Source organism: Acipenser ruthenus, chromosome 10, assembly GCF_902713425.1.
Source record: "Acipenser ruthenus chromosome 10, fAciRut3.2 maternal haplotype, whole genome shotgun sequence".
NCBI classification, from domain to species: Eukaryota; Metazoa; Chordata; class Actinopteri; order Acipenseriformes; family Acipenseridae; genus Acipenser; species Acipenser ruthenus.
The window spans coordinates 323003-345824 of record NC_081198.1 but is presented as its reverse complement, the minus strand read 5'-3'; the positions used below and the strand labels follow the sequence as shown (position 1 = coordinate 345824).

The 22822-nt window shown below is 51.2% G+C and overlaps 2 protein-coding genes across 2 annotated transcripts in view; both read left to right on the top strand.

The window, feature by feature from the left end:
* The first annotated feature begins 128 nt into the window (after window positions 1-128).
* Window positions 129-18650, top strand: LOC131738108 (vesicle-associated membrane protein 4-like). Its single transcript, XM_059031399.1, has 8 exons — window positions 129-344; window positions 5405-5512; window positions 8381-8427; window positions 10049-10099; window positions 11938-12038; window positions 14093-14172; window positions 15795-15846; window positions 16233-18650. The coding sequence occupies exons 2-8, from the start codon at window positions 5447-5449 to the stop codon at window positions 16256-16258; spliced, it is 423 nt and encodes a 140-aa protein (XP_058887382.1). The 5' UTR covers window positions 129-344; window positions 5405-5446; the 3' UTR covers window positions 16259-18650.
* Window positions 18651-19848: 1198 nt separating this feature from the next.
* The window catches only part of LOC117405702 (myocilin), a 3892-nt gene continuing 918 nt past the window's right edge, over window positions 19849-22822 (top strand). The window contains exon 1 of the mRNA XM_059031350.1: window positions 19849-21723. Coding sequence (XP_058887333.1) covers window positions 21433-21723 — 291 coding nt within the window. The 5' untranslated portion in view covers window positions 19849-21432. The remainder of the gene's footprint in view (window positions 21724-22822) is intronic.

Here is a 22822-nt window from a genome sequence, read left to right as displayed (position 1 = left end):
AACACATTGCCCGCGTCCTCTCATCCTCCGCTGCCTAGTTGTCATAGCAACAGAAGCACCACGGCACTACGTGACCTGTCCTCCCGATGCGTGAGTCTCGCGCGACTGTGTACGCAGCTGCAGCGTAGCCGCGTCCGTCTGCAAAGCGGAATCTCGCCACGTAATGTGCGTAACCTTGCCGGCTGGTGAATACGCAGCTGTTGTTTGTGTTTTGCTTCCTGTGTCGAGAGTGGCTCCGATTGCGCAGAATTCAGCGGTGCTGTAAGGGTTAACACGGGAGCACACTCACTTTTTTTTTTGAAGTGAGCAGTGCGTTTGCTACACGGATAAAGTACGACAAGCAGGTAGGATGCAGAGCATCACTGTAATCCCGTGTAAGCATGATGCGTCCTGGTCTCTGCTCGGCGCGCTGATCTGATCTGTGAAGGTGGTGTTGTGGTTTGTAGTGTAGGCTTCACATTGAACTAAAAACAGAGCAGAGAGCGACCAGGAAACTGGCTTCACATTGAACTAAAAACAGAGCAGAGAGCGGCCAGGAAACTGGCTTCACATTGAACTAAAAACAGAGCAGAGAGCGACCAGGAAACTGGCTTCACATTGAAATAAAAACAGAGCAGAGAGCGTCCAGGAAACTGGCTTCACATTGAACTAAAAACAGAGCAGAGAGCGTCCAGGAAACTGGCTTCACATTGAACTAAAAACAGAGCAGAGAGCGACCAGGAAACTGGCTTCACATTGAACTAAAAACAGAGCAGAGAGCGGCCAGGAAACTGGCTTCACATTGAAATAAAAACAGAGCAGAGAGCGGGGCCAGGAAACTGGCTTCACATTGAAATAAAAACAGAGCAGAGAGCGACCAGGAAACTGGCTTCACATTGAAATAAAAACAGAGCAGAGAGCGTCCAGGAAACTGGCTTCACATTGAACTAAAAACAGAGCAGAGCGCGGCCAGGAAACTGGCTTCACATTGAAATAAAAACAGAGCAGAGAGCGGGGCCAGGAAACTGGCTTCACATTGAAATAAAAACAGAGCAGAGAGCGGCCAGGAAACTGGCTTCACATTGAAATAAAAACAGAGCAGAGAGCGACCAGGAAACTGGCTTCACATTGAACTAAAAACAGAGCAGAGAGCGACCAGGAAACTGGCTTCACATTGAACTAAAAACAGAGCAGAGCGACCAGGAAACTGGCTTCACATTGAACTAAAAACAGAGCAGAGAGCGACCAGGAAACTGGCTTCACATTGAACTAAAAACAGAGCAGAGAGCGACCAGGAAACTGGCTTCACATTGAACTAAAAACAGAGCAGAGAGCGTCCAGGAAACTGGCTTCACATTGAACTAAAAACAGAGCAGAGAGCGACCAGGAAACTGGCTTCACATTGAACTAAAAACAGAGCAGAGAGCGACCAGGAAACTGGCTTCACATTGAAATAAAAACAGAGCAGAGAGCGACCAGGAAACTGGCTTCACATTGAACTAAAAACAGAGCAGAGAGCGACCAGGAAACTGGCTTCACATTGAACTAAAAACAGAGCAGAGCGACCAGGAAACTGGCTTCACATTGAACTAAAAACAGAGCAGAGAGCGACCAGGAAACTGGCTTCACATTGAACTAAAAACAGAGCAGAGAGCGACCAGGAAACTGGCTTCACATTGAACTAAAAACAGAGCAGAGAGCGACCAGGAAACTGGCTTCACATTGAACTAAAAACAGAGCAGAGAGCGACCAGGAAACTGGCTTCACATTGAACTAAAAACAGAGCAGAGAGCGACCAGGAAACTGGCTTCACATTGAACTAAAAACAGAGCAGAGAGCGACCAGGAAACTGGCTTCACATTGAAATAAAAACAGAGCAGAGAGCGTCCAGGAAACTGGCTTCACATTGAACTAAAAACAGAGCAGAGAGCAGCCAGGAAACTGGCTTCACATTGAACTAAAAACAGAGCAGAGAGCGACCAGGAAACTGGCTTCACGTTGAACTAAAAACAGAGCAGAGAGCGACCAGGAAACTGGCTTCACATTGAAATAAAAACAGAGCAGAGAGCGACCAGGAAACTGGCTTCACATTGAAATAAAAACAGAGCAGAGAGCGACCAGGAAACTGGCTTCACGTTGAAATAAAAACAGAGCAGAGAGCGACCAGGAAACTGGCTTCACATTGAAATAAAAACAGAGCAGAGAGCGACCAGGAAACTGGCTTCACATTGAACTAAAAACAGAGCAGAGAGCGACCAGGAAACTGGCTTCACATTGAACTAAAAACAGAGCAGAGAGCGACCAGGAAACTGGCTTCACATTGAACTAAAAACAGAGCAGAGAGCGACCAGGAAACTGGCTTCACATTGAAATAAAAACAGAGCAGAGAGCGTCCAGGAAACTGGCTTCACATTGAAATAAAAACAGAGCAGAGAGCGGGGCCAGGAAACTGGCTTCACGTTGAAATAAAAACAGAGCAGAGAGCTACCAGGAAACTGGCTTCACATTGAACTAAAAACAGAGCAGAGAGCGACCAGGAAACTGGCTTAACGTTGAACTAAAAACCAAGAAGAAATTGCCCTGTGACCCCCCCCCCCCTCTTAAACCAGCAGTGCACTGTGCCAGGGAGCAAGTCAGAACGATTTAAAAATAACGTGCCATATACAGATTTATGGTGGTAATAAAAAAAAAAAAAAAAAAAAAAAAAAAGGGCAGAGGACATGTTAGATTCTCACTACAGGGATTGAAATGAGACGCCTGTTTCACTCATTCCAGGTTTTAATATGTGCTTGATTAGCCACAGTGTACAGGTGACAAGCTCAGGTGTGCTGTATCTTATTCAGGTCCTAGGAGTGGATCAAACTGCTACGCAATGGGAGTCCGATTTCCCTCCCTGAATGAGCCCTTGCACAGTGTGTTTGAATGTGTTTGTGTGCGTTTTACCTCTCTGCATGAGCTGCTAGTCACATCTCATCACTGCTTTTAAATGCTGGATGATGTGATTATGTGCACGGCAGCTGTATCAGCTACCACCTGGACAAGAGGGCTGGGCTGTTTACATGGTTTAGAGAAAAACAACATCTGCTTTCTCTCTTTTTCACGAGTCATTCCCTGCCAAGTCAAGTGCTTTACAAGAACATCCCCACCTGAGCTCCCCTGGTAGCTATCGATTCACTCACACGTTCATACAGCGCGAGGCACACTGCCTGCATTGAAGTAATTTAACATTTTCTGACTGACCCTATTCAGTGCCATTGTCCTCATTTGAAGACAGGCTACTTTTGTAATTTCTTAGAGCATTTTAAACTGGCGTCGATCTGCTATTATTTAAATGTTCTCTTTACCTGCTGTATGTTGTTACGATAACTTACTCTAATTTAGTTAACCACAAAAGTTAATCTATGAAATCACAAATACAGCACATCTTCTGATTTTTTTTCAAAGAGAAAATAATTTGGTTCTTAAATGGGTTAAATTTAAATCAGTTTAGACAGAGAACTCGACACGCACCCCTGAACCCCTGAGTTTAGACACACAGAACGCGACTCGCACCCCTGAACCCCTGAGTTTAGACACACAGAACACGACTCGCACCCCTGAACCCGAGTTTAGACACACAGAACGCGACTCGCACCCCTGAACCCCTGAGTTTAGACACACAGAACGTGACTCGCACCCCTGAACCCCTGAGTTTAGACACACAGAACGCGACTCGCACCCCTGAACCCCTGAGTTTAGACACACAGAACGCGACGCGCACCCCTGAACCCCTGAGTTTAGACACACAGAACGCGACTCGCACCCCTGAACCCCTGAGTTGACACACAGAACGCGACTCGCACCCCTGAACCCCTGAGTTTAGACACACAGAACGCGACTCGCACCTCTGAACCCCTGAGTTTAGACACACAGAACGCGACTCGCACCCCTGAACCCCTGAGTTTAGACACACAGAACACGACGCGCACCCCTGAACCCCTGAGTTTAGACACACAGAACGCGACTCGCACCCCTGAACCCCTGAGTTGACACACAGAACGCGACTCGCACCCCTGAACCCCCGAGTTTAGACACACAGAACGCGACTCGCACCCCTGAACCCCTGAGTTTAGACACACAGAACGCAACTCGCACCCCTGAACCCCTGAGTTTAGACACACAGAACGCAACTCGCACCCCTGAACCCCTGAGTTTAGACACACAGAACGCGACTCGCACCCCTGAACCCCTGAGTTGACACACAGAACGCGACTCGCACCCCTGAACCCCTGAGTTTAGACACACAGAACGGGACTCGCACCCCTGAACCCCTGAGTTTAGACACACAGAACGCGACTCGCACCCCTGAACCCCTGAGTTTAGACACACAGAACGCGACTCGCACCCCTGAACCCCTGAGTTTAGACACACAGAACGCGACTCGCACCCCTGAACCCTTGAGTTTAGACACACAGAACGCGACTCGCACCCCTGAACCCCTGAGTTTAGACACACAGAACGCGACTCGCACCCCTGAACCCCTGAGTTTAGACACACAGAACGCGACTCGCACCCCTGAACCCCTGAGTTTAGACACACAGAACTCGACTCGCACCCCTGAACCCCTGAGTTTAGACACACAGAACGCGACTCGCACCCCTGAACCCCTGAGTTTAGACACACAGAACGCGACTCGCACCCCTGAACCCCTGAGTTTAGACACACAGAACGCGACTCGCACCCCTGAACCCCTGAGTTGACACACAGAACGCGACTCGCACCCCTGAACCCCTGAGTTTAGACACACAGAACGCGACTCGCACCCCTGAACCCCTGAGTTTAGACACACAGAACGCGACTCGCACCCCTGAACCCCTGAGTTTAGACACACAGAACGCGACTCGCACCCCTGAACCCCTGAGTTTAGACACACAGAACGCGACTCGCACCCCTGAACCCCTGAGTTTAGACACACAGAACGCGACTCGCACCCCTGAACCCCTGAGTTTAGACACACAGAATGCGACTCGCACCCCTGAACCCCTGAGTTTAGACACACAGAACGCGACGCGCACCCCTGAACCCCTGAGTTTAGACACACAGAATGCGACGCGCACCCCTGAACCCCTGAGTTTAGACACACAGAACGCGACTCGCACCCCTGAACCCCTGAGTTTAGACACACAGAACGCGACTCGCACCCCTGAACCCCTGAGTTTGACCTGCAGTGCAGTCAGTGGCTGATAGAGGCGATACTGTTTAGGGATGGTAATAAGACTCCTATTGCACAGCAGTTTCAGCCATTCCAGGTTTTACTACAAGCTTGATCAGCCACAGGTAAATCTCAAGTGAGTCTTATTAAACTCGTAGTAAAAGCAGGAATGGATCAAAGTGCTGTGCAATGGGAGTCTGATTTCCATGCCTGCTGTATGCTTTCTGGTTCCAGGTGGAGTTGGAAGGTGCCACAGGCAGCCCTCTAGGTGACGCAATGCCGCCCAAATTCAAACGCCATCTGAACGACAGTGAGGTCACAGGCTCTGTGAAGAGCGAGAGGGTGAGTACTGAGAGAGAGCAAACTCAGTGTAGAGAACTGACTAGTACTGTAGTGGGGATCTGAGAGCCATGCACCTTCAATACAGAGCCCTCAGTACTGTACTGGAGATCTGAGAGCCAGCACCTTCAATACAGAGCCCTCAGTACTGTACTGGAGATCTGTGAGCCAGCACCTTCAATACAGAGCCCTCAGTACTGTACTGGAGATCTGAGAGCCAGCACCTTCAATACAGAGCCCTCAGTACTGTACTGGAGATCTGTGAGCCAGCACCTTCAATACAGAGCCCTCAGTACTGTACATCTGAGAACCAGCACCTTCAATACAGAGCCCTCAGTACTGTACTGGAGATCTGTGAGCCAGCACCTTCAATACAGAGCCCTCAGTACTGTACTGGAGATCTGTGAGCCAGCACCTTCAATACAGAGCCCTCAGTACTGTACATCTGAGAGCCAGCACCTTCAATACAGAGCCCTCAGTACTGTACATCTGAGAGCCAGCACCTTCAATACAGAGCCCTCAGTACTGTACATCTGAGAGCCAGCACCTTCAATACAGAGCCCTCAGTACTGTACATCTGACAGCCCGCACCTTCAATACAGAGCCCTCAGTACTGTACTGGAGATCTGAGAGCCAGCACCTTCAATACAGAGCCCTCAGTACTGTACATCTGAGAACCAGCACCTTCAATACAGAGCCCTCAGTACTGTACATCTGAGAGCCAGCACCTTCAATACAGAGCCCTCAGTACTGTACATCTGAGAGCCAGCACCTTCAATACAGAGCCCTCAGTACTGTACTGGAGATCTGAGAGCCAGCACCTTCAATACAGAGCCCTCAGTACTGTACTGGAGATCTGAGAGCCAGCACCTTCAATACAGAGCCCTCAGTACTATACATCTGAGAACCAGCACCTTCAATACAGAGCCCTCAGTACTGTACTGGGGATCTGATAGTATGTAACAAACTCAACTCTAGAGGTCAATCACAGTATTTAATTACCGGATCACAATTATATTCCCACCCGCATTAAACCATATGTTAAAGTGCCAGATCCAAGAAATAACCGTGGGCAGGACAGCAGTCCTTACAATCAATATGCATTGAGGCAATCCAAACAAACCACAGAGAGAGAACAGAAATACAACTGCTACAGCAAGAAGAAGATAGGCAAGTGAAAATAAATACATCACATCCCTCAATTACAGAACAGTAAATCTGATCAATTAGCACAAAAAATAAACACAGTCCAATTTGAGTCCTTGATCGCCAAATGGGCAGAATCCCAAAAAACACAAATAAACAGAAACCAAAAGCAATAAACAGGGGCCTTCTGTCCCGAGGCGCTTACTGAACCCCGGTGAAACAACAAAACAAAGAGATTTGACCAGAACAGAGTATACAACCAATCCAGGTGATCAACAAAAAACAAGAAAGTAATCCAGCAGCAGAAAAAAACAAACAAACCAAAAAAAAACAGAGTGAATGGGTTTGATCTCAGCCAGCGTTCGGGAAACGACACAACAGCAAAATCACCCTGGCTTGGAAATGTGTGTCCAGCAAACGATTTCCCAACGGAGAGGCAGCTCGGACGAAGAATCCTTTCCAATCCCAGGGTGAGACAACGAACAGAGATCCACAGGGTGGGCAGAAGGACTTCAGTACGTCTCTGTTCATCTGCTAAAGCAAAGTTCAGACTCAGTTAAAGAAGTTCTTTGTAGCATTGATTCTGCCACTTCTTTCCTAAGTCTTTTTCTTTTTTTGTATTCGTCAAAAGCAGTAGCTAACAAACACAAACACACACCCTTCTGTCTCCTCTCTACACAAACCGGACCCCCTTTTAACCAGACAGGTGCTTGTAATAAAGAAATTGCTGCCAAGTGGCTTTAATGAGACAAAGATAAAGTAGAAGCAGATAATTGCTATGAGGACACTTAAACACAATGAACGAGATAAACAGGAGAACTGATGCAGGGATAATTACTAATATGTTATGTATGGAAAACAGAATATCTAAAGATTTCAATAACTTTCAGCATTTACCGGGAAACCTCAGAAAAAAATTACATTTGTGGCTCTAATATATAAATGCTTAATAAGCTTTCAATTAAACTTTGATACCCTGGCCAGGTTTTCTGCCATCCAATTAAGTAGAGCAGGCAGCAAACTTCTTATGCTGCACAAGTGTAGCTAATGCTGCAAGCGCCGTGAACGTGGTGCTGTATTAATAAACCAGGAGTGGCTGCTGGGATTTGTTCTGCAGTGAAATGCGAGGAGACACCTGGACACTCCCCGTCCCGTCCCATCCCGGGTAATGAGGCAGGGAGCCAGCCGGGGGAACGTTGCGTGCGAGTCTCTGTGTGTGTCTGTGTGACTCCAATCCCAGCTCTCCGCTGGTCCTGGTAAAGAAATCCACTTTCATTTCATTACAGGTCTGCTTGTTCTGTCACATGCCTGAGCTGTTGAACTGGACAGGCTTTCTGGAGTGCATACAGATTGGAGCTGAGATATCACACAGGCTCACCCCACTGTGATTCACCCCGCAGACACTACACAGCGTCTCCAACACATGCACACACAACCCATACCTGCTTTCTTTAAAATGGGCCGATTTATTCTTGAATGCAGACAAAGCGACCATACCGGATTCTTAAGCATTTCACTACAAATCAAGATTATAGAAACATGAACCCCATTTATGTTATTATACTGCAATGCAACGGGAGTCTTATTTCCATCCCTGCTTCAGTTTGGAATATGCACATATTTATATAAGATGTGTTTTTCTATAGTGTGAATGAAGTTTGCTTGTTTAATTGAGTTCGATGTGAAAGTTCAACTCTCTGACTGTGCTGTTATTTCGTGATGCAGAGAAACCTGTTGGAGGATGACTCTGGTGAAGAAGAGGACTTCTTCCTGTGAGTTCTGCCTGCCGTTTCATTTTCCTCTTTAACTATATTGTTATGATGATCACTTACTCTAATTTTGTTAGCAAATGCAAAAGTCAAGTCTAAGTGTGAATGTATCAAATTACATAAACACAGCTTGTGTTGAGATTTTGGTTTTTTATTCAAAGAAAAAATTATTTCACACTTAATGGGTTCAAAGGTCGTTACAAGCTGGGTGGGGCGGACAGCACATGTGTTTCTTTGTGCTGTCTCCCTGCCTGCCTGTCTGTCTGTCTGCCTGCCTGCCTGCCTGTCTGTGTTAAAGGCTCCCAGGTCCCCTGCCTGTCTGTGTTAAAGGCTCCCAGGTCCCCTGCCTGTCTGCCTGTCTGTGTTAAAGGCTCCCAGGTCCCCTGCCTGTCTGCCTGTCTGTGTTAAAGGCTCCCAGGTCCCCTGCCTGTCTGTGTTAAAGGCTCCCAGGTCCCCTGCCTGCCTGTCTGCCTGTCTGTGTTAAAGGCTCCCAGGTCCCCTGCCTGTCTGCCTGTCTGTGTTAAAGGCTCCCAGGTCCCCTGCCTTCTGCCTGTCTGTGTTAAAGGCTCACAGGACTCCTGCCTGCCTGCCTGTCTGTCTCCCTGCCTGCCTGCCTGCCTGCCTGTCTGTCTCCCTGCCTGCCTGTCTATCTGTCTGTGTTAAAGGCTCCCAGGTCCCCTGTCTGCGTGTGAATATTGCACAACTCTATAAAGGCAGTCTGGCTCTCGTTACAGCAGTATCACATGTTATTGAGCCTCATGTTTAGAAGATGCCGGCTGCAAGGGGGACTGGTTTATTAGTCTCTCTGTTTATGAGACCAAATACCAGCCAGATTTACTCCGCAGGGAGGGCTGACCTTTTAAAGGGACCCTTTGTCCTCATGTTGTTGTTCCGCACTGCACCTCGATTCATTAACCTCTCTCTCTCGCTCTCTCTCACTCTCGCTCTGTCTGTCTCGCTCTCTCTCTGTCTCTGTCTCGCTCTCTCTCTGTCTCTCTCTCTGTGTTTACCAGACAGAGAAGGGAGACAGATGAGTTATTTTTAGTAGCAGTAGTTTCACGGAAACAATGCTTATTTTACAGCATTTCAAGGTTTAAAAATAGGTATTTTAAGATATTTCACACTTACCTGAAAAACAGTAAATGCTGAATTGTAGAATATTGTAAACATTCTGTTTTCACCATCAGTGAATTATCAAACAAAATAAAAACATAAATAAATGTAAAAATAACAAGAGACACGTGAAATGTCCCCTTTTTGTGCTGGACAGATCTGTCTTTAGCAGAAATATTTCCAATCTTTGATGCAGCTGCTGTCTTTTTTGTAGATGACATTGTAAAGAAATAGTGCAGCTCTATGCCGTGTGTGTTCAATCACTTACCGGAAGCAAACTAAACCGGCTGCCAGGTTCCTGAATGCAGTGGATCAGGCAGTGGTTCAGTGGATCAATGGTTCAGTGGATCAATGGTTCAGTGGATCAGTGGATCAGTGGTTCAGTGGATCAATGATTCAGTGGTTCAGTGGATCAATGGTTCAGTGGATCAATGGTTCAGTGGTTCAGTGGATCAGTGGTTCAGTGTTTTGTTTTCTCCCTGATCCTCCTACGGTTTTATGTGATTTTCAGGAGAGGGCCTTCAGGACCCACATTTGGACAGAAAAATGAGAAGATTAAGCAGTAAGTCCTGGATTTCTATTAATATTTTATTGTGACCAGATGTCCAAGTGTGTGTGTGTGTGTGTGTCAGCGTGTGTGTCTGAGCTGTGCGCGTGTGTGTGTGTCAGTGTGTGTGTGTCTCAGCGTGTGTCTGAGCTGTGCGCGTGTGTGTGTCAGTGCGTGTGTGTGTGTGTGTCTGAGCAGCCTGTGTGTGTCTGAGCAGTGTGTGTGTGTGTGTCAGCGTGTGTCTGAGCAGTGCGCGTGTGTGTCTCAGCGTGTGTGTGTCTGAGCAGTGTGTGTGTGTGTCAGCGTGTGTCTGAGCAGTGCGCGTGTGTCTCAGCGTGTGTGTGTCTGAGCAGTGTGTGTGTGTGTCAGCGTGTGTCTGAGCAGTGCACGTGTGTGTCTCAGCGTGTGTGTGTCTCGGCGTGTGTGTCTGAGCAGTGCGTGTGTGTGTGTGCGTGTCTAAGCAGTGTGTGTGTCTGAGCAGTGTGTGTGTGTGTCTGAGCAGTGTGTGTGTGTGTGTGTGTGTGTGTCTCAGCGTGTGTGTCTGAGCACTGCGTGTGTGCGTGTGCGTGTGCACGTGTACGTGTAACTCCACTCCCTCCCTCCCTCTCCCTCAAAGACTGTATTAGTATTTTTCCAGCACAGTTCGGGAATGAATTTTCTTTTTTTGTTGTGTATTATTAGTATTGTATAGTAATTGTGCTTGTGCTTGCTTTTGCCACATGCTGTTAAAATCAGAAGAGACTTTGATGAAAGTGCGTTGTGTGTGTCGCAGGTGTGAAATGTTAAAACTGGCAGGTGAAACAATGAAACCAAACGCTTGGAGTGTGAACCGATTATCACTGGCATTCCCATCCTCCCCTGGGAGCAGTGAAGTTTCAATTGAAACAGGCCAGTGCAGTGCCGTGTGCTTCAGAGGGGAGAGAGCCGGGGTAAACAGAGTGCCGTGTGCTTCAGAGGGGCGAGAGCCGGGGTAAACAGAGTGCCGTGTGCTTCAGAGGGGCGAGAGCCGGGGTAAACAGAGTGCCGTGTGCTTCAGAGGGGCGAGAGCCGGGGTAAACAGAGTGCCGTGTGCTTCAGAGGGGCGAGAGCTGGGGGAAACAGAGTGCCGTGTGCTTCAGAGTGGCGAGAGCCGGGGTAAACAGAGTGCCGTGTGCTTCAGAGGGGAGAGAGCCGGGGTAAACAGAGTGCTGTGTGCTTCAGAGGGGCGAGAGCCGGGGTAAACAGAGTGCCGTGTGCTTCAGAGGGGCGAGAGCCGGGGTAAACAGAGTGCCGTGTGCTTCAGAGGGGCGAGAGCCGGGGTAAACAGAGTGCCGTGTGCTTCAGAGGGGCAAGAGCCGGGGTAAACAGAGTGCCGTGTGCTTCAGAGGGGAGAGAGCCGGGGTAAACAGAGTGCCGTGTGCTTCAGAGGGACGAGAGCCGGGGTAAACAGAGTGCCGTGTGCTTCAGAGGGGCGAGAGCTGGGGTAAACAGAGTGCCGTGTGCTTCAGAGGGGCGAGAGTCAGGGTAAACAGAGTGGCCCACTTAACAAGGGCCTTAAAGGGAGCCTGGGGACTGGGAGCTGTCAGTTCAGTTCTTATTTTCTATAAGCTAAGGTCTCAATGCGCCGTGCAGGGCTGGCAGACAGTTGTGTTCTAGCTGTGCATTGGTCCAATCAGGGCATGAAGTCTGTATTAAAACTCTCTTGTTGTAAAAGTGTGTGGTTTTAACTTCCATTGATATTGCAGCATAACTATTGAACTGAGGCCCTTAAACAGTAAACTACTCGGCCAAGCTGTGAATGAACTAAATAAGTGAATTGTGGAGCATTGAAATACAGTATTGATATTTCCAGGGTCCATCTCTCTCTCTCTCAGGGTGCAGACCCAGGTGGATGAGGTGATTGATGTCATGCAAGAGAACATCACCAAGGTGATCGAGAGGGGAGAACGGCTGGACGACCTGCAGGACAAGTCTGGTAAGGACAGCGAGGGGTTAACTCTCAAAATCTCTCTCTCCCTCCGACTTGCAGCCTTCATATCCACCCTTATAAAAGTTTACTACGGTCATTTTGCACAGTCTCCTGTGCACGCTGCTCCTCAGTTTGTGTGTCAGTGCTCCAGTTACAGCTGAGGGGTTGAAGCGATTCCCAGATGGAAGTGACTCTCTTGGAATTGTGTTTGCTGTGCAGCCTGCGTGCTCCGTGCGTTTCTCATCCCGCGGCCCGTATGGTTTTGTAATTTGCTTTAACAATGTTTTTCATCAGTGGAGTAGGGGAGTGTGTTCAGATACTGACTCCAGGTTCAGCCTGTGACATTAGCCCGCAGTGTTGTTTGACAGTCCACATCAGGAAATATCTTCCGCACATAATCACTGCAGCTTTGAAAAACACATTCACAGTCACATTCTTTTCCTAATTCCCTTTTATTATTTGTTTATTTAGCTTTTATTTTGTATTATTTAGTTGAGGGCTCCAGCTGTTGTTTCTCAAGCCAAGGAGTGCTGAGCGAATGCTGAATAGTATCCTGGTTCTTCTCCACCATGTGTTTTGTTTCAGTACACTTGTATAACACACACTGACCGATCCCTCGCACATTTTAATCTTCCTTGTGTTTTCTATGTAAGGTGCCAGTTCTATCACTACACTATAATGTTGTTGAGGCACAAACACTGGGATCCTTTACACTGTTCTGAGATGGGTCAGCTCCTAGGAGCCGGACGAGCGCTGATGGGCCGCAGGGCTCCTCTCGTTCGGAAACTTGATGTTCTTATCCCACGCTGCTTCGTTTTATGCTCAGTCCAAAAAGATCCAGTCCCCATGCTGGCTGTGCCAGGGATCCTTCTCTCCTGTAGTGCACAGAGTACTGGCATCAGCAAAGCAGAAGGCAGGAAGGCATCACCAGGCAGGCAGGCAGGAGGCATCGCCAGGCAGGCAGGCAGGAGGCATCGCCAGGCAGGCAGGAGGCATCGCCGGGCAGGCAGGCAGGCAGGAGGCATCACCGGGCAGGCAGGCAGGCAGGCAGGAGGCATCGCCAGGCAGGCAGGAGGCATCGCCAGGCAGATAGGCAGGCAGGCAGGCAGGAGGCATCAGTGGGCAGGCAGGTAGGCAGGCAGGAGGCATCGCCAGGCAGGCAGGAGGCATCGCCAGGCAGGCAGGCAGGCAGGCAGGCAGGAGGCATCACCGGGCAGGCAGGCAGGCAGGAGGCATCACCAGGCAGATAGGCAGGCAGGAGGCATCGCCAGGCAGGCAGGAGGCATCGCCAGGCAGATAGGCAGGCAGGAGGCATCGCCAGGCAGATAGGCAGGCAGGAGGCATCGCCAGGCAGATAGGCAGGCAGGAGGCATCGCCAGGCAGGCAGGCAGGCAGGCAGGCAGGCAGGCAGGCAGGAGGCATCGCCAGGCAGATAGGCAGGCAGGAGGCATCGCCAGGCAGGCAGGCAGGCAGGAGGCATCGCCAGGCAGGCAGGCAGGCAGGAGGCATCGCCAGGCAGGCAGGAGGCATCGCCAGGCAGGCAGGAGACATCGCCAGGCAGGCAGGCAGGCAGGAGGCATCGCCAGGCAGGCAGGAGACATCGCCAGGCAGGCAGGCAGGCAGGCATCGCCGGGCAGATAGGCAGGCAGGAGGCATCGCCAGGCAGGCAGGCAGGCAGGAGGCATCGCCAGGCAGGCAGGAGGCATCGCCAGGCAGATAGGCAGGCAGGCAGGCAGGCAGGAGGCATCGCCAGGCAGGCAGGAGGCATCGCCAGGCAGGTAGGAGGCATCGGCAGGCAGGCAGGCAGGAGGCATCGCCAGGCAGGCAGGAGGCATCGCCGGGCAGGCAGGCAAGCAGGAGGCATCGCCGGGCAGGCAGGCAGGCAGGCAGGAGACATCGCCAGGCAGGCAGGAGACATCGCCAGGCAGGCAGGCAGGAGACATCGCCAGGCAGGCAGGCAGGAGGCATCGCCAGACGCTTCACTGAATTGTTTGCTGGAGTTCTCCCCCAGGCATGTGCGTTGATTCTGTTTTGATTTCTGTTTTTCTTTCGCTCTCCAGAAAGCCTGTCAGATAACGCCTCGGCATTCAGCAGCCGAGCCAAGCAGCTGCGCAGGAGGATGTGGTGGAGAGAGTGCAAAGTGAGCAGCACCCCGCCTGTATCTCCATCTCTGTGTGTGTATGTGTGTGTGTGTATCTGTGTGTGTGTGTATCTTTATCTGTCTCTATCTCGGTGTGTCTGTGTTCCTCTCTCGTGTGTGGAGTGCCTGATCGCTGTGTTCCTCTCTCGTGTGTGGAGTGCCTGATCGCTGTGTTCCTCTCTCGTGTGTGGAGTGCCTGATCGCTGTGTTCCTCTCTCGTGTGTGGAGTGCCTGATCGCTGTGGTCCTCTCTCGTGTGTGGAGTGCCTGATCGCTGTGTTCCTCTCTCGTGTGTGGAGCGCCTGATCGCTGTGTTCCTCTCTCGTGTGTGGAGCGCCTGATCGCTGTGTTCCTCTCTCGTGTGTGGAGTGCCTGATCGCTGTGTTCCTCTCTCGTGTGTGGAGTGCCTGATCGCTGTGTTCCTCTCTCGTGTGTGGAGTGCCTGATCGCTGTGTTCCTCTCTCGTGTGTGGAGTGCCTGATCGCTGTGTTCCTCTCTCGTGTGTGGAGTGCCTGATCGCTGTGTTCCTCTCTTGTGTGTGGAGTGCCTGATCGCTGTGTTCCTCTCTCGTGTGTGGAGTGCCTGATCGCTGTGTTCCTCTCTCGTGTGTGGAGTGCCTGATCGCTGTGTTCCTCTCTCGTGTGTGGAGTGCCTGATCGCTGTGTTCCTCTCTCGTGTGTGGAGCGCCTGATCGCTGTGTTCCTCTCTCGTGTGTGGAGTGCCTGATCGCTGTGTTCCTCTCTCGTGTGTGGAGCGCCTGATCGCTGTGTTCCTCTCTCGTGTGTGGAGCGCCTGATCGCTGTGTTCCTCTCTCGTGTGTGGAGTGCCTGATCGCTGTGTTCCTCTCTCGTGTGTGGAGCCCCTGATCGCTGTGTTCCTCTCTCGTGTGTGGAGCGCCTGATCGCTGTGGTCCTCTCTCGTGTGTGGAGCGCCTGATCGCTGTGTTCCTCTCTCGTGTGTGGAGCGCCTGATCGCTGTGTTCCTCTCTCGTGTGTGGAGTGCCTGATCGCTGTGTTCCTCTCTCGTGTGTGGAGTGCCTGATCGCTGTGTTCCTCTCTCGTGTGTGGAGTGCCTGATCGCTGTGTTCCTCTCTCGTGTGTGGAGTGCCTGATCGCTGTGGTCCTCTCTCGTGTGTGGAGTGCCTGATCGCTGTGGTCCTCTCTCGTGTGTGGAGTGCCTGATCGCTGTGTTCCTCTCTCGTGTGTGGAGCGCCTGATCGCTGTGGTCCTCTCTCGTGTGTGGAGCGCCTGATCGCTGTGTTCCTCTCTCGTGTGTGGAGTGCCTGATCGCTGTGTTCCTCTCTCGTGTGTGGAGTGCCTGATCGCTGTGTTCCTCTCTCGTGTGTGGAGTGCCTGATCGCTGTGTTCCTCTCTCGTGTGTGGAGTGCCTGATCGCTGTGTTCCTCTCTCGTGTGTGGAGCGCCTGATCGCTGTGGTCCTCTCTCGTGTGTGGAGCGCCTGATCGCTGTGTTCCTCTCTCGTGTGTGGAGTGCCTGATCGCTGTGTTCCTCTCTCGTGTGTGGAGTGCCTGATCGCTGTGTTCCTCTCTCGTGTGTGGAGCGCCTGATCGCTGTGTTCCTCTCTCGTGTGTGGAGCGCCTGATCGCTGTGTTCCTCTCTTGTAGATGAAGGCAATCGTAGCGCTGGTGGTGGTGGCCATCCTGCTGATCATCGTGGGTGAGTGACAGGGAGCTGCTCTGACAGACACACAGCCCGTCCCTCACAGACACACTCCTACATACATACTATACTATGCAGTGCATCCCTGAATCCTTCCACAGCTTCAGGATATTCTTGCTGTGCTCACACATACACTAGCCGTCGGTCAGGTATAATAATGTCCAGCAAGTGAAATTAACAAGATAGACAAACATGTACAGTTTTACCTTGATAATTCGCCGTCTGATTTACACAGAAAAACACTGAAACCATAGAGTTAGTGAAGGGCCCTTATAACGCATACAAATAAGCAGGTAGGAACACAAGTATATGTTCATGTTTACTGAAAAGCCAGTCTTGCATTAGTGACGGTGGTTCTGTGTGTGTTTGTGTCTCTCCTCTAGTTCCTCTGATCCTGCGGTACCGTTAGTGCCAGGCTAGGAGGAGCCAGCAGGGGGCGCTGTGGCGGAGGACTCGATGGCTTCCCCTCTCCCCTCTCCCCTCTCCCCTCTCCCCTCTCCCCTCTCCCCTCTCCCCTCTCGTATATTCAGCTCCAGTGCAAAGCCAGGAACAAAGTGTGCTGGGAATCAAACGAGATTTGCACCAATCAGCCAAGGACCTCAGCACCGTCCCTTTCCCAGTGACTCAACAATGGAAGAACGGACCAATCATGGTGTGCGGACCTCAGTGACTCAACAATGGAATAATCACTCAGCATCCACCAATCGGAACCCTCCTTCCCAGTCCTCTGCCAGTCAGCCTGCAGCCTCTCCACCTCCCACCTCTACCAGTGGGGGGCACTGTGGAGCCAGCACTGAAGATGCTACGTTGGTGCAAGAACACTGCTGGGGTTCAATATGGATAACAAGGTCAAGTGTACATACCCCATATCTGTGTATAAAAAACAAATCATCTGGGACTGATGTTTACAATTTTACAGTCATGTGATATCTTACACTTTCTGTCCAATTGTTTTGATTTGAGTAGACAATTCTGACAAAAAATAAATTTAAAAATAATAATAAATCCTGAATGTGTGACTGTGCCAGGGGGAGTTTAAAAAAAAAAAGCAAACCAGACAGTACTTTAAGAGTGAAGCTCATCTCTACCAGACACTACTGTGAGAGTGAAGCTCATCTCTACCAGACAGTACTGAGAGTGAAGCCCATCTCTACCAGACAGTACTGTAAGAGTGAAGCTCATCTCTACCAGACAGTACTTTAAGAATGAAGCCCATCTCTACCAGACAGTACTGAGAGTGAAGCTCATCTCTACCAGACAGTACTGTAAGAGTGAAGCTCATCTCTACCAGACAGTACTGAGAGTGAAGCTCATCTCTACCACACAGTACTGAGAGAGTGAAGCTCATCTCTACCAGACAGTACTGTAAGAGTGAAGCCCATCTCTACCAGACAGTACTGTGAGAGTGAAGCTCATCTCTACCAGACAGTACTGAGAGTGAAGCCCATCTCTACCAGACACTACTGTGAGAGTGAAGCTCATCTCTACCAGACAGTACTGTAAGAGTGAAGCTCATCTCTACCAGACAGTACTTTAAGAATGAAGCCCATCTCTACCAGACAGTACTGAGAGTGAAGCTCATCTCTACCAGACAGTACTGTAAGAGTGAAGCTCATCTCTACCAGACAGTACTGAGAGTGAAGCTCATCTCTACCACACAGTACTGAGAGAGTGAAGCTCATCTCTACCAGACAGTACTGTAAGAGTGAAGCCCATCTCTACCAGACAGTACTGTAAGAGTGAAGCTCATCTCTACCAGACAGTACTGTGAGAGTGAAGCTCATCTCTACCACACAGTACTGAGAGTGAAGCTCATCTCTACCAGACAGTACTGAGAGTGAAGCTCATCTCTACCAGACAGTACTGTGAGAGTGAAGCTCATCTCTACCAGACAGTACTGAGAGAGTGAAGCCCATCTCTACCAGACAGTACTGTGAGAGTGAAGCTCATCTCTACCAGACAGTACTGTAAGAGTGAAGCTCATCTCTACCAGACAGTATTGAGAGTGAAGCCCATCTCTACCAGACAGTACTGTAAGAGTGAAGCCCATCTCTACCAGACAGTACTGTAAGAGTGAAGCCCATCTCTACCAGACAGTACTGTAAGAGTGAAGCCCATCTCTACCAGACAGTACTGTGAGAGTGAAGCTCATCTCTACCAGACAGTACTGTAAGAGTGAAGCCCATCTCTACCACACAGTACTGTGATAGTGAAGCTCATCTCTACCAGACAGTACTGTAAGAGTGAAGCTCATCTCTACCACAGTACTGTGAGAGTGAAGCCCATCTCTACCACAGTACTGTAAGAGTGAAGCCCATCTCTACCAGACAGTACTGTAAGAGTGAAGCCCATCTCTACCAGACAGTACTGAGAGAGTGAAGCTCATCTCTACCACAGTACTGTGAGAGTGAAGCCCATCTCTACCACAGTACTGTAAGAGTGAAGCCCATCTCTACCAGACAGTACTGTAAGAGTGAAGCCCATGCTCTTGTTCTTCTTCCCCAGAGCAGTCCCAGTCCTCTGAAGACAGCACGTCACTCACTGTGCTTTACTCCACTAATGCTGTGTTTTATGCTATACCCCCCCCCCCCCCATCTACAGTAAAATAGAATACTTTTACAAATTGCTGTGCACAGGGCCTGCCAGTGAATTAACCACCTTATTAAGTTCTGGAGGAGTGCTGTGGTATAGTTGGCGAGTCCAGCAGCTGTCATTGTTCATGTCGCATGTCAAGGCAGATGAAGCCCAGCTCACAACACTGTGAATGAAGCCTAGCACTGGAGCCCCCCCAGTCTGCAGAATCTCGCATCATCACCATTGTGTTTAGGTAGATTATATAAAGTATGTGTCTATGCTGTTGAAAGTATTCAGGCATCGCTCGGTAATGAGAAAGGGTTTGATCTGTTTTTTTGGTGGTTTGTTTTTCTTTAAATAAAGTCATTTCAATGTGACCCGTTATCCCCTCTCTCTGTGATATGAACGTGTGATTTGTTCTCTTGCTGTGCTGCTTCGGCAGTCAGTCCGTTAGAGAGGTGGGTCTGGGGTCTGAGAGATGACACAGCCAGGGTTTGTTCTCATCACAAGGATGGAGAACGCACACTAACGGGGTTATAAAGCAGCTTCGAAAGTGACACACTGAAACGTGCACGCCGGTGGTACTGAAGCATCCTTTAACCTCCAGGTGGAATACCTTCAACTGGCAGTGTTCAAATCAGGCCAAAAGCATGTTTTACAAACACAAGTAACTATTAAACTAACCCTGATCATATGAATCTCTTTGGTGCATGAGGCTGGAAGCCGCTGCCTTTGTAATGCTGCCAGCTACGGTCTGCCAGCTGGCTGAAGGCAGTTTCCTGTTTTTATTACTGAAGGACCATCCCGGGATCCCCGTCCCGCTCCCAGGGCAGTCGGGGGGCGTTTCCCCGTCCCACTCCCAGGGCAGTCGGGAGCGTTTCCCCGTCCCGCTCCCAGGGCAGTCGGGAGCGTTTCCCCGTCCCGCTCCCAGGGCAGTCGGGAGCGTTTCCCCGTCCCGCTCGGAGGGCAGTCGGGGGCGTTTCCCCGTCCCGCTCGGAGGGCAGTCGGGAGGCGTTTCCCCGTCCCGCTCGGAGGGCAGTCGGGAGGCGTTTCCCCGTCCCGCTCGGAGGGCAGTCGGGGGCGTTTCCCCGTCCCGCTCCCAGGGCAGTCGGGAGGCGTTTCCCCGTCCCGCTCGGAGGGCAGTCGGGAGGCGTTTCCCCGTCCCGCTCCCAGGGCAGTCGGGAGGCGTTTCCCCGTCCCGCTCCCAGGGCAGTCGGGAGGCGTTTCCCCGTCCCGCTCCCAGGGCAGTCGGGAGGCGTTTCCCCGTCCCGCTCGGAGGGCAGTCGGGGGCGTTTCCCCGTCCCGCTCGGAGGGCAGTCGGGGGCGTTTCCCCGTCCCGCTCGGAGGGCAGTCGGGGGCGTTTCCCCGTCCCGCTCGGAGGGCAGTCGGGGGCGTTTCCCCGTCCCGCTCGGAGGGCAGTCGGGGGCGTTTCCCCGTCCCGCTCCCAGGGCAGTCGGGGGCGTTTCCCCGTCCCGCTCCCAGGGCAGTCGGGGGGCGTTTCCCCGTCCCGCTCGGAGGGCAGTCGGGGGCGTTTCCCCGTCCCGCTCCCAGGGCAGTCTGGGATTCAGCGCACTGGAATGTGCCGTTTTAAACCACCAGTTTGAGTTACTGTGAGGGGCTCTGAAACAGCTCTGACCTGCAGTGGGTCCCGAGTGCATGAGCAGTGCATGGGAGAGGAGGGGGGGCACCGGAGAGGGCTTCCTCACCCCCCCCCCCCCGGATCCCCCTGTCCCGCAGGAATGCGCAGGCCAGCAGTAAGCAGACCTGGCGTGCTATTAATATTGAGACCGAAGGACGCCGAGCCCTGGAATTTATCCAATGAAAGCCAGGCTGCGGATACAGAATACAGCAGAGATCTAAAGACATGGCTTTCCCTCGGAGAGGCTGGGAGCCCTTGCACTGAATCAATGCCCCCTGGCGCTGTCACTGCTCTGCGGACAGACACACACACACACAGAGGCACTTAGGCCCCACTTCTGTCAGTAGAATCATTCCCTGTACTGTACCTGTTTGAAAGCACTGGATTCATCCTAGACACACACACACACACATACAAACACACACACACACACACAGATAGACAGACACATACACACACAGACAGACACAGACAGACACAGACACACAGACGCACACAGACAGACAGACACACACACAGACACAGACAGACACAGACACACACACAGAGCTATTTCTTGCTGCTCTGGGTGATTCATATTGTCAGTGGCAGGAATTTCCAGTCCTTTCTTCACAGGTGGGTTGTAAAGAAGCCCTTCTCGGTGGCGGTGCCTGTGTCTAAGAAATCCCAAACAACAATTCTGAAATGCTGCTGCCAATCCATCGCTTGAAAAAACAGCCCAAACCCAACCCCGCCCCCCAAACCCAACCCCGCCCCCAACCTGTATAAATATACCCAGTCCAGCCTCTCACACTGACAGACAGAGGTGCAGAGCAAAGGAGCAGGAGGCAGACACACTCAGCAGCTACAGAATACAGACAGACAGACAGAAGGACTTTCAGTCTATAGACAGAGGAAGGGACACCAAGCACAGCCCAGGGGTCAAGCCGAGACACAGAGAGAGCTACAGAGACACAGGGATAGCTAGAGAGACACAGAGAGACACAGGGAGACACAGGGAGAGCTAGAGAGACACAGAGAGATCACAGGGAGAGCTACAGAGACGCAGGGATAGCTAGAGACACAGAGACACAGGGAGCGCTAGAGAGACACAGAGCTACAGAGACACAGGGAGAGCTACAGAGACAGGGAGCTAGAGAGACACAGGGAGAGCTACAGAGACACAGGGAGACAGGGAGCTACAGAGACACAGGGAGAGCTACAGAAACAGAGACACAGACACAGGGAGAGCTACAGAGACACAGAGAGACACAGGGAGAGCTACAGAGACACACAGAGAGAGCTACAGAGACACAGGGAGACACAGGGAGAGCTAGAGAGACACAGAGAGAGCTACAGAGACAGAGAGAGGGTTCACCTCACCAGGAGTCATGTTGTGGAAGCTGTTCCTGGCTGCCTGTGTGTCCTCTGTCCTGCGGGGGACGCTGTGCAGCACTGCCTCTCTGCGCAGAGCTAACGATGGGGGCGGCCGCTGCCTCTACACCTTCACCGTGCCGAGCCCTGCGGAGCACAGCTGCCCCGAGCCAGCCGCGGAGCAGGAGCTCAGCCGACAGGGGGCGCTGCAACGCACAGAGATGGAGGCCCTGCAGACACGACTGGGCCTGCTGGAGGCGCTGGGTGAGCCGGCTGGCAGGGCCGGGAGGGGCTGGGGGCAGGGCAGGGTCTGGAAGCAGCATACAGCGCCGCCATGAGGGAGAAGATGAACTGCAGAGCGGGAGAGGGACAGGCTGGAGGCTGAGAGGCAGGAGCTGCAGAGCAGAGTGACAGGCTGGGGCAGGAGAACAGTCGACTGAGACTGGGGCAGTGCGGCCCCTCTGAGACCCCCCTCCGGAACTCTGACAAGAGAACCCCCCGACGGTGAGATAACTAAACACACGCACACACACACACACACTCTGCCCCTCCCACCACACACACAGCCCCCCTCTCAAAACACAAACACACACGCACACACCCACACCCCTCTCAACACACACACGCACAGCCCCCCCCTCTCAACACACACACACACACACACACACAGAGCCCCCTCTCAACACACACACACACACACACGCACAGCCCCCCCTCAACACACATACACACACAGCCCCCCCGCTCATCACACACCACACACACACGCCCCCCTCTCAACACACACACACACACACACAGCCCCCCTCTCAACACACACACACACACACACACACACACAGCCCCCCTCTCAACATACACACACACACACAGCCCCCCTCTAACACACCCACACACACACACACACACACACACACACACACACAGCCCCCCTCTCAACATACACACACACACACACAGCCCCCCTCTCCTCAACACACACACACACACACCCTCTCAACACACACACACACACACACACCCTCTCAACAGTCACACTGCGCTGGGGTTTGTTTACTGCTGAAACCACACCTGCTTTCCATGCACTAATTAAAGCTGGAAAAAAAAACATTATTATTACAATTATTATTATTATTATTATTAAAAGTATTATGGGTTTTGTCATTATGTAAATTGATATTAATATGATTGTTGGTGGTGGTGTTACAATTATTTCTAATATTTGTATAGGTGTTGTTCTTATAATAATTATTCTTGTTATTATTAGCATAGGCATTGTTCTTAGAATTGGTATTATTATTACTCTCCTCTCCTCTCTTCCAGTTGCATGCACTCTGACTCTCCTCTCTTCCAGTTGCATGCACTCTGACTCTCCTCTCTTCCAGTTGCATGCACTCTGACTCTCCT

What these genes read in the sequence shown, in the direction of transcription:
- LOC131738108 (XM_059031399.1), top strand. Translation starts at nt 5,447, where the DNA reads ATGCCGCCCAAATTCAAACGCCATCTGAACGACAGTGAGGTCACAGGC. An exon ending in GAAGAAGAGGACTTCTTCCT is followed by an intron (nt 8,428 to 10,048) that starts GTGAGTTCTGCC and finishes TGTGATTTTCAG; the next exon opens with GAGAGGGCCTTCAGGACCCA. An exon ending in CATCCTGCTGATCATCGTGG is followed by an intron (nt 15,847 to 16,232) that starts GTGAGTGACAGG and finishes TCTCTCCTCTAG; the next exon opens with TTCCTCTGATCCTGCGGTAC.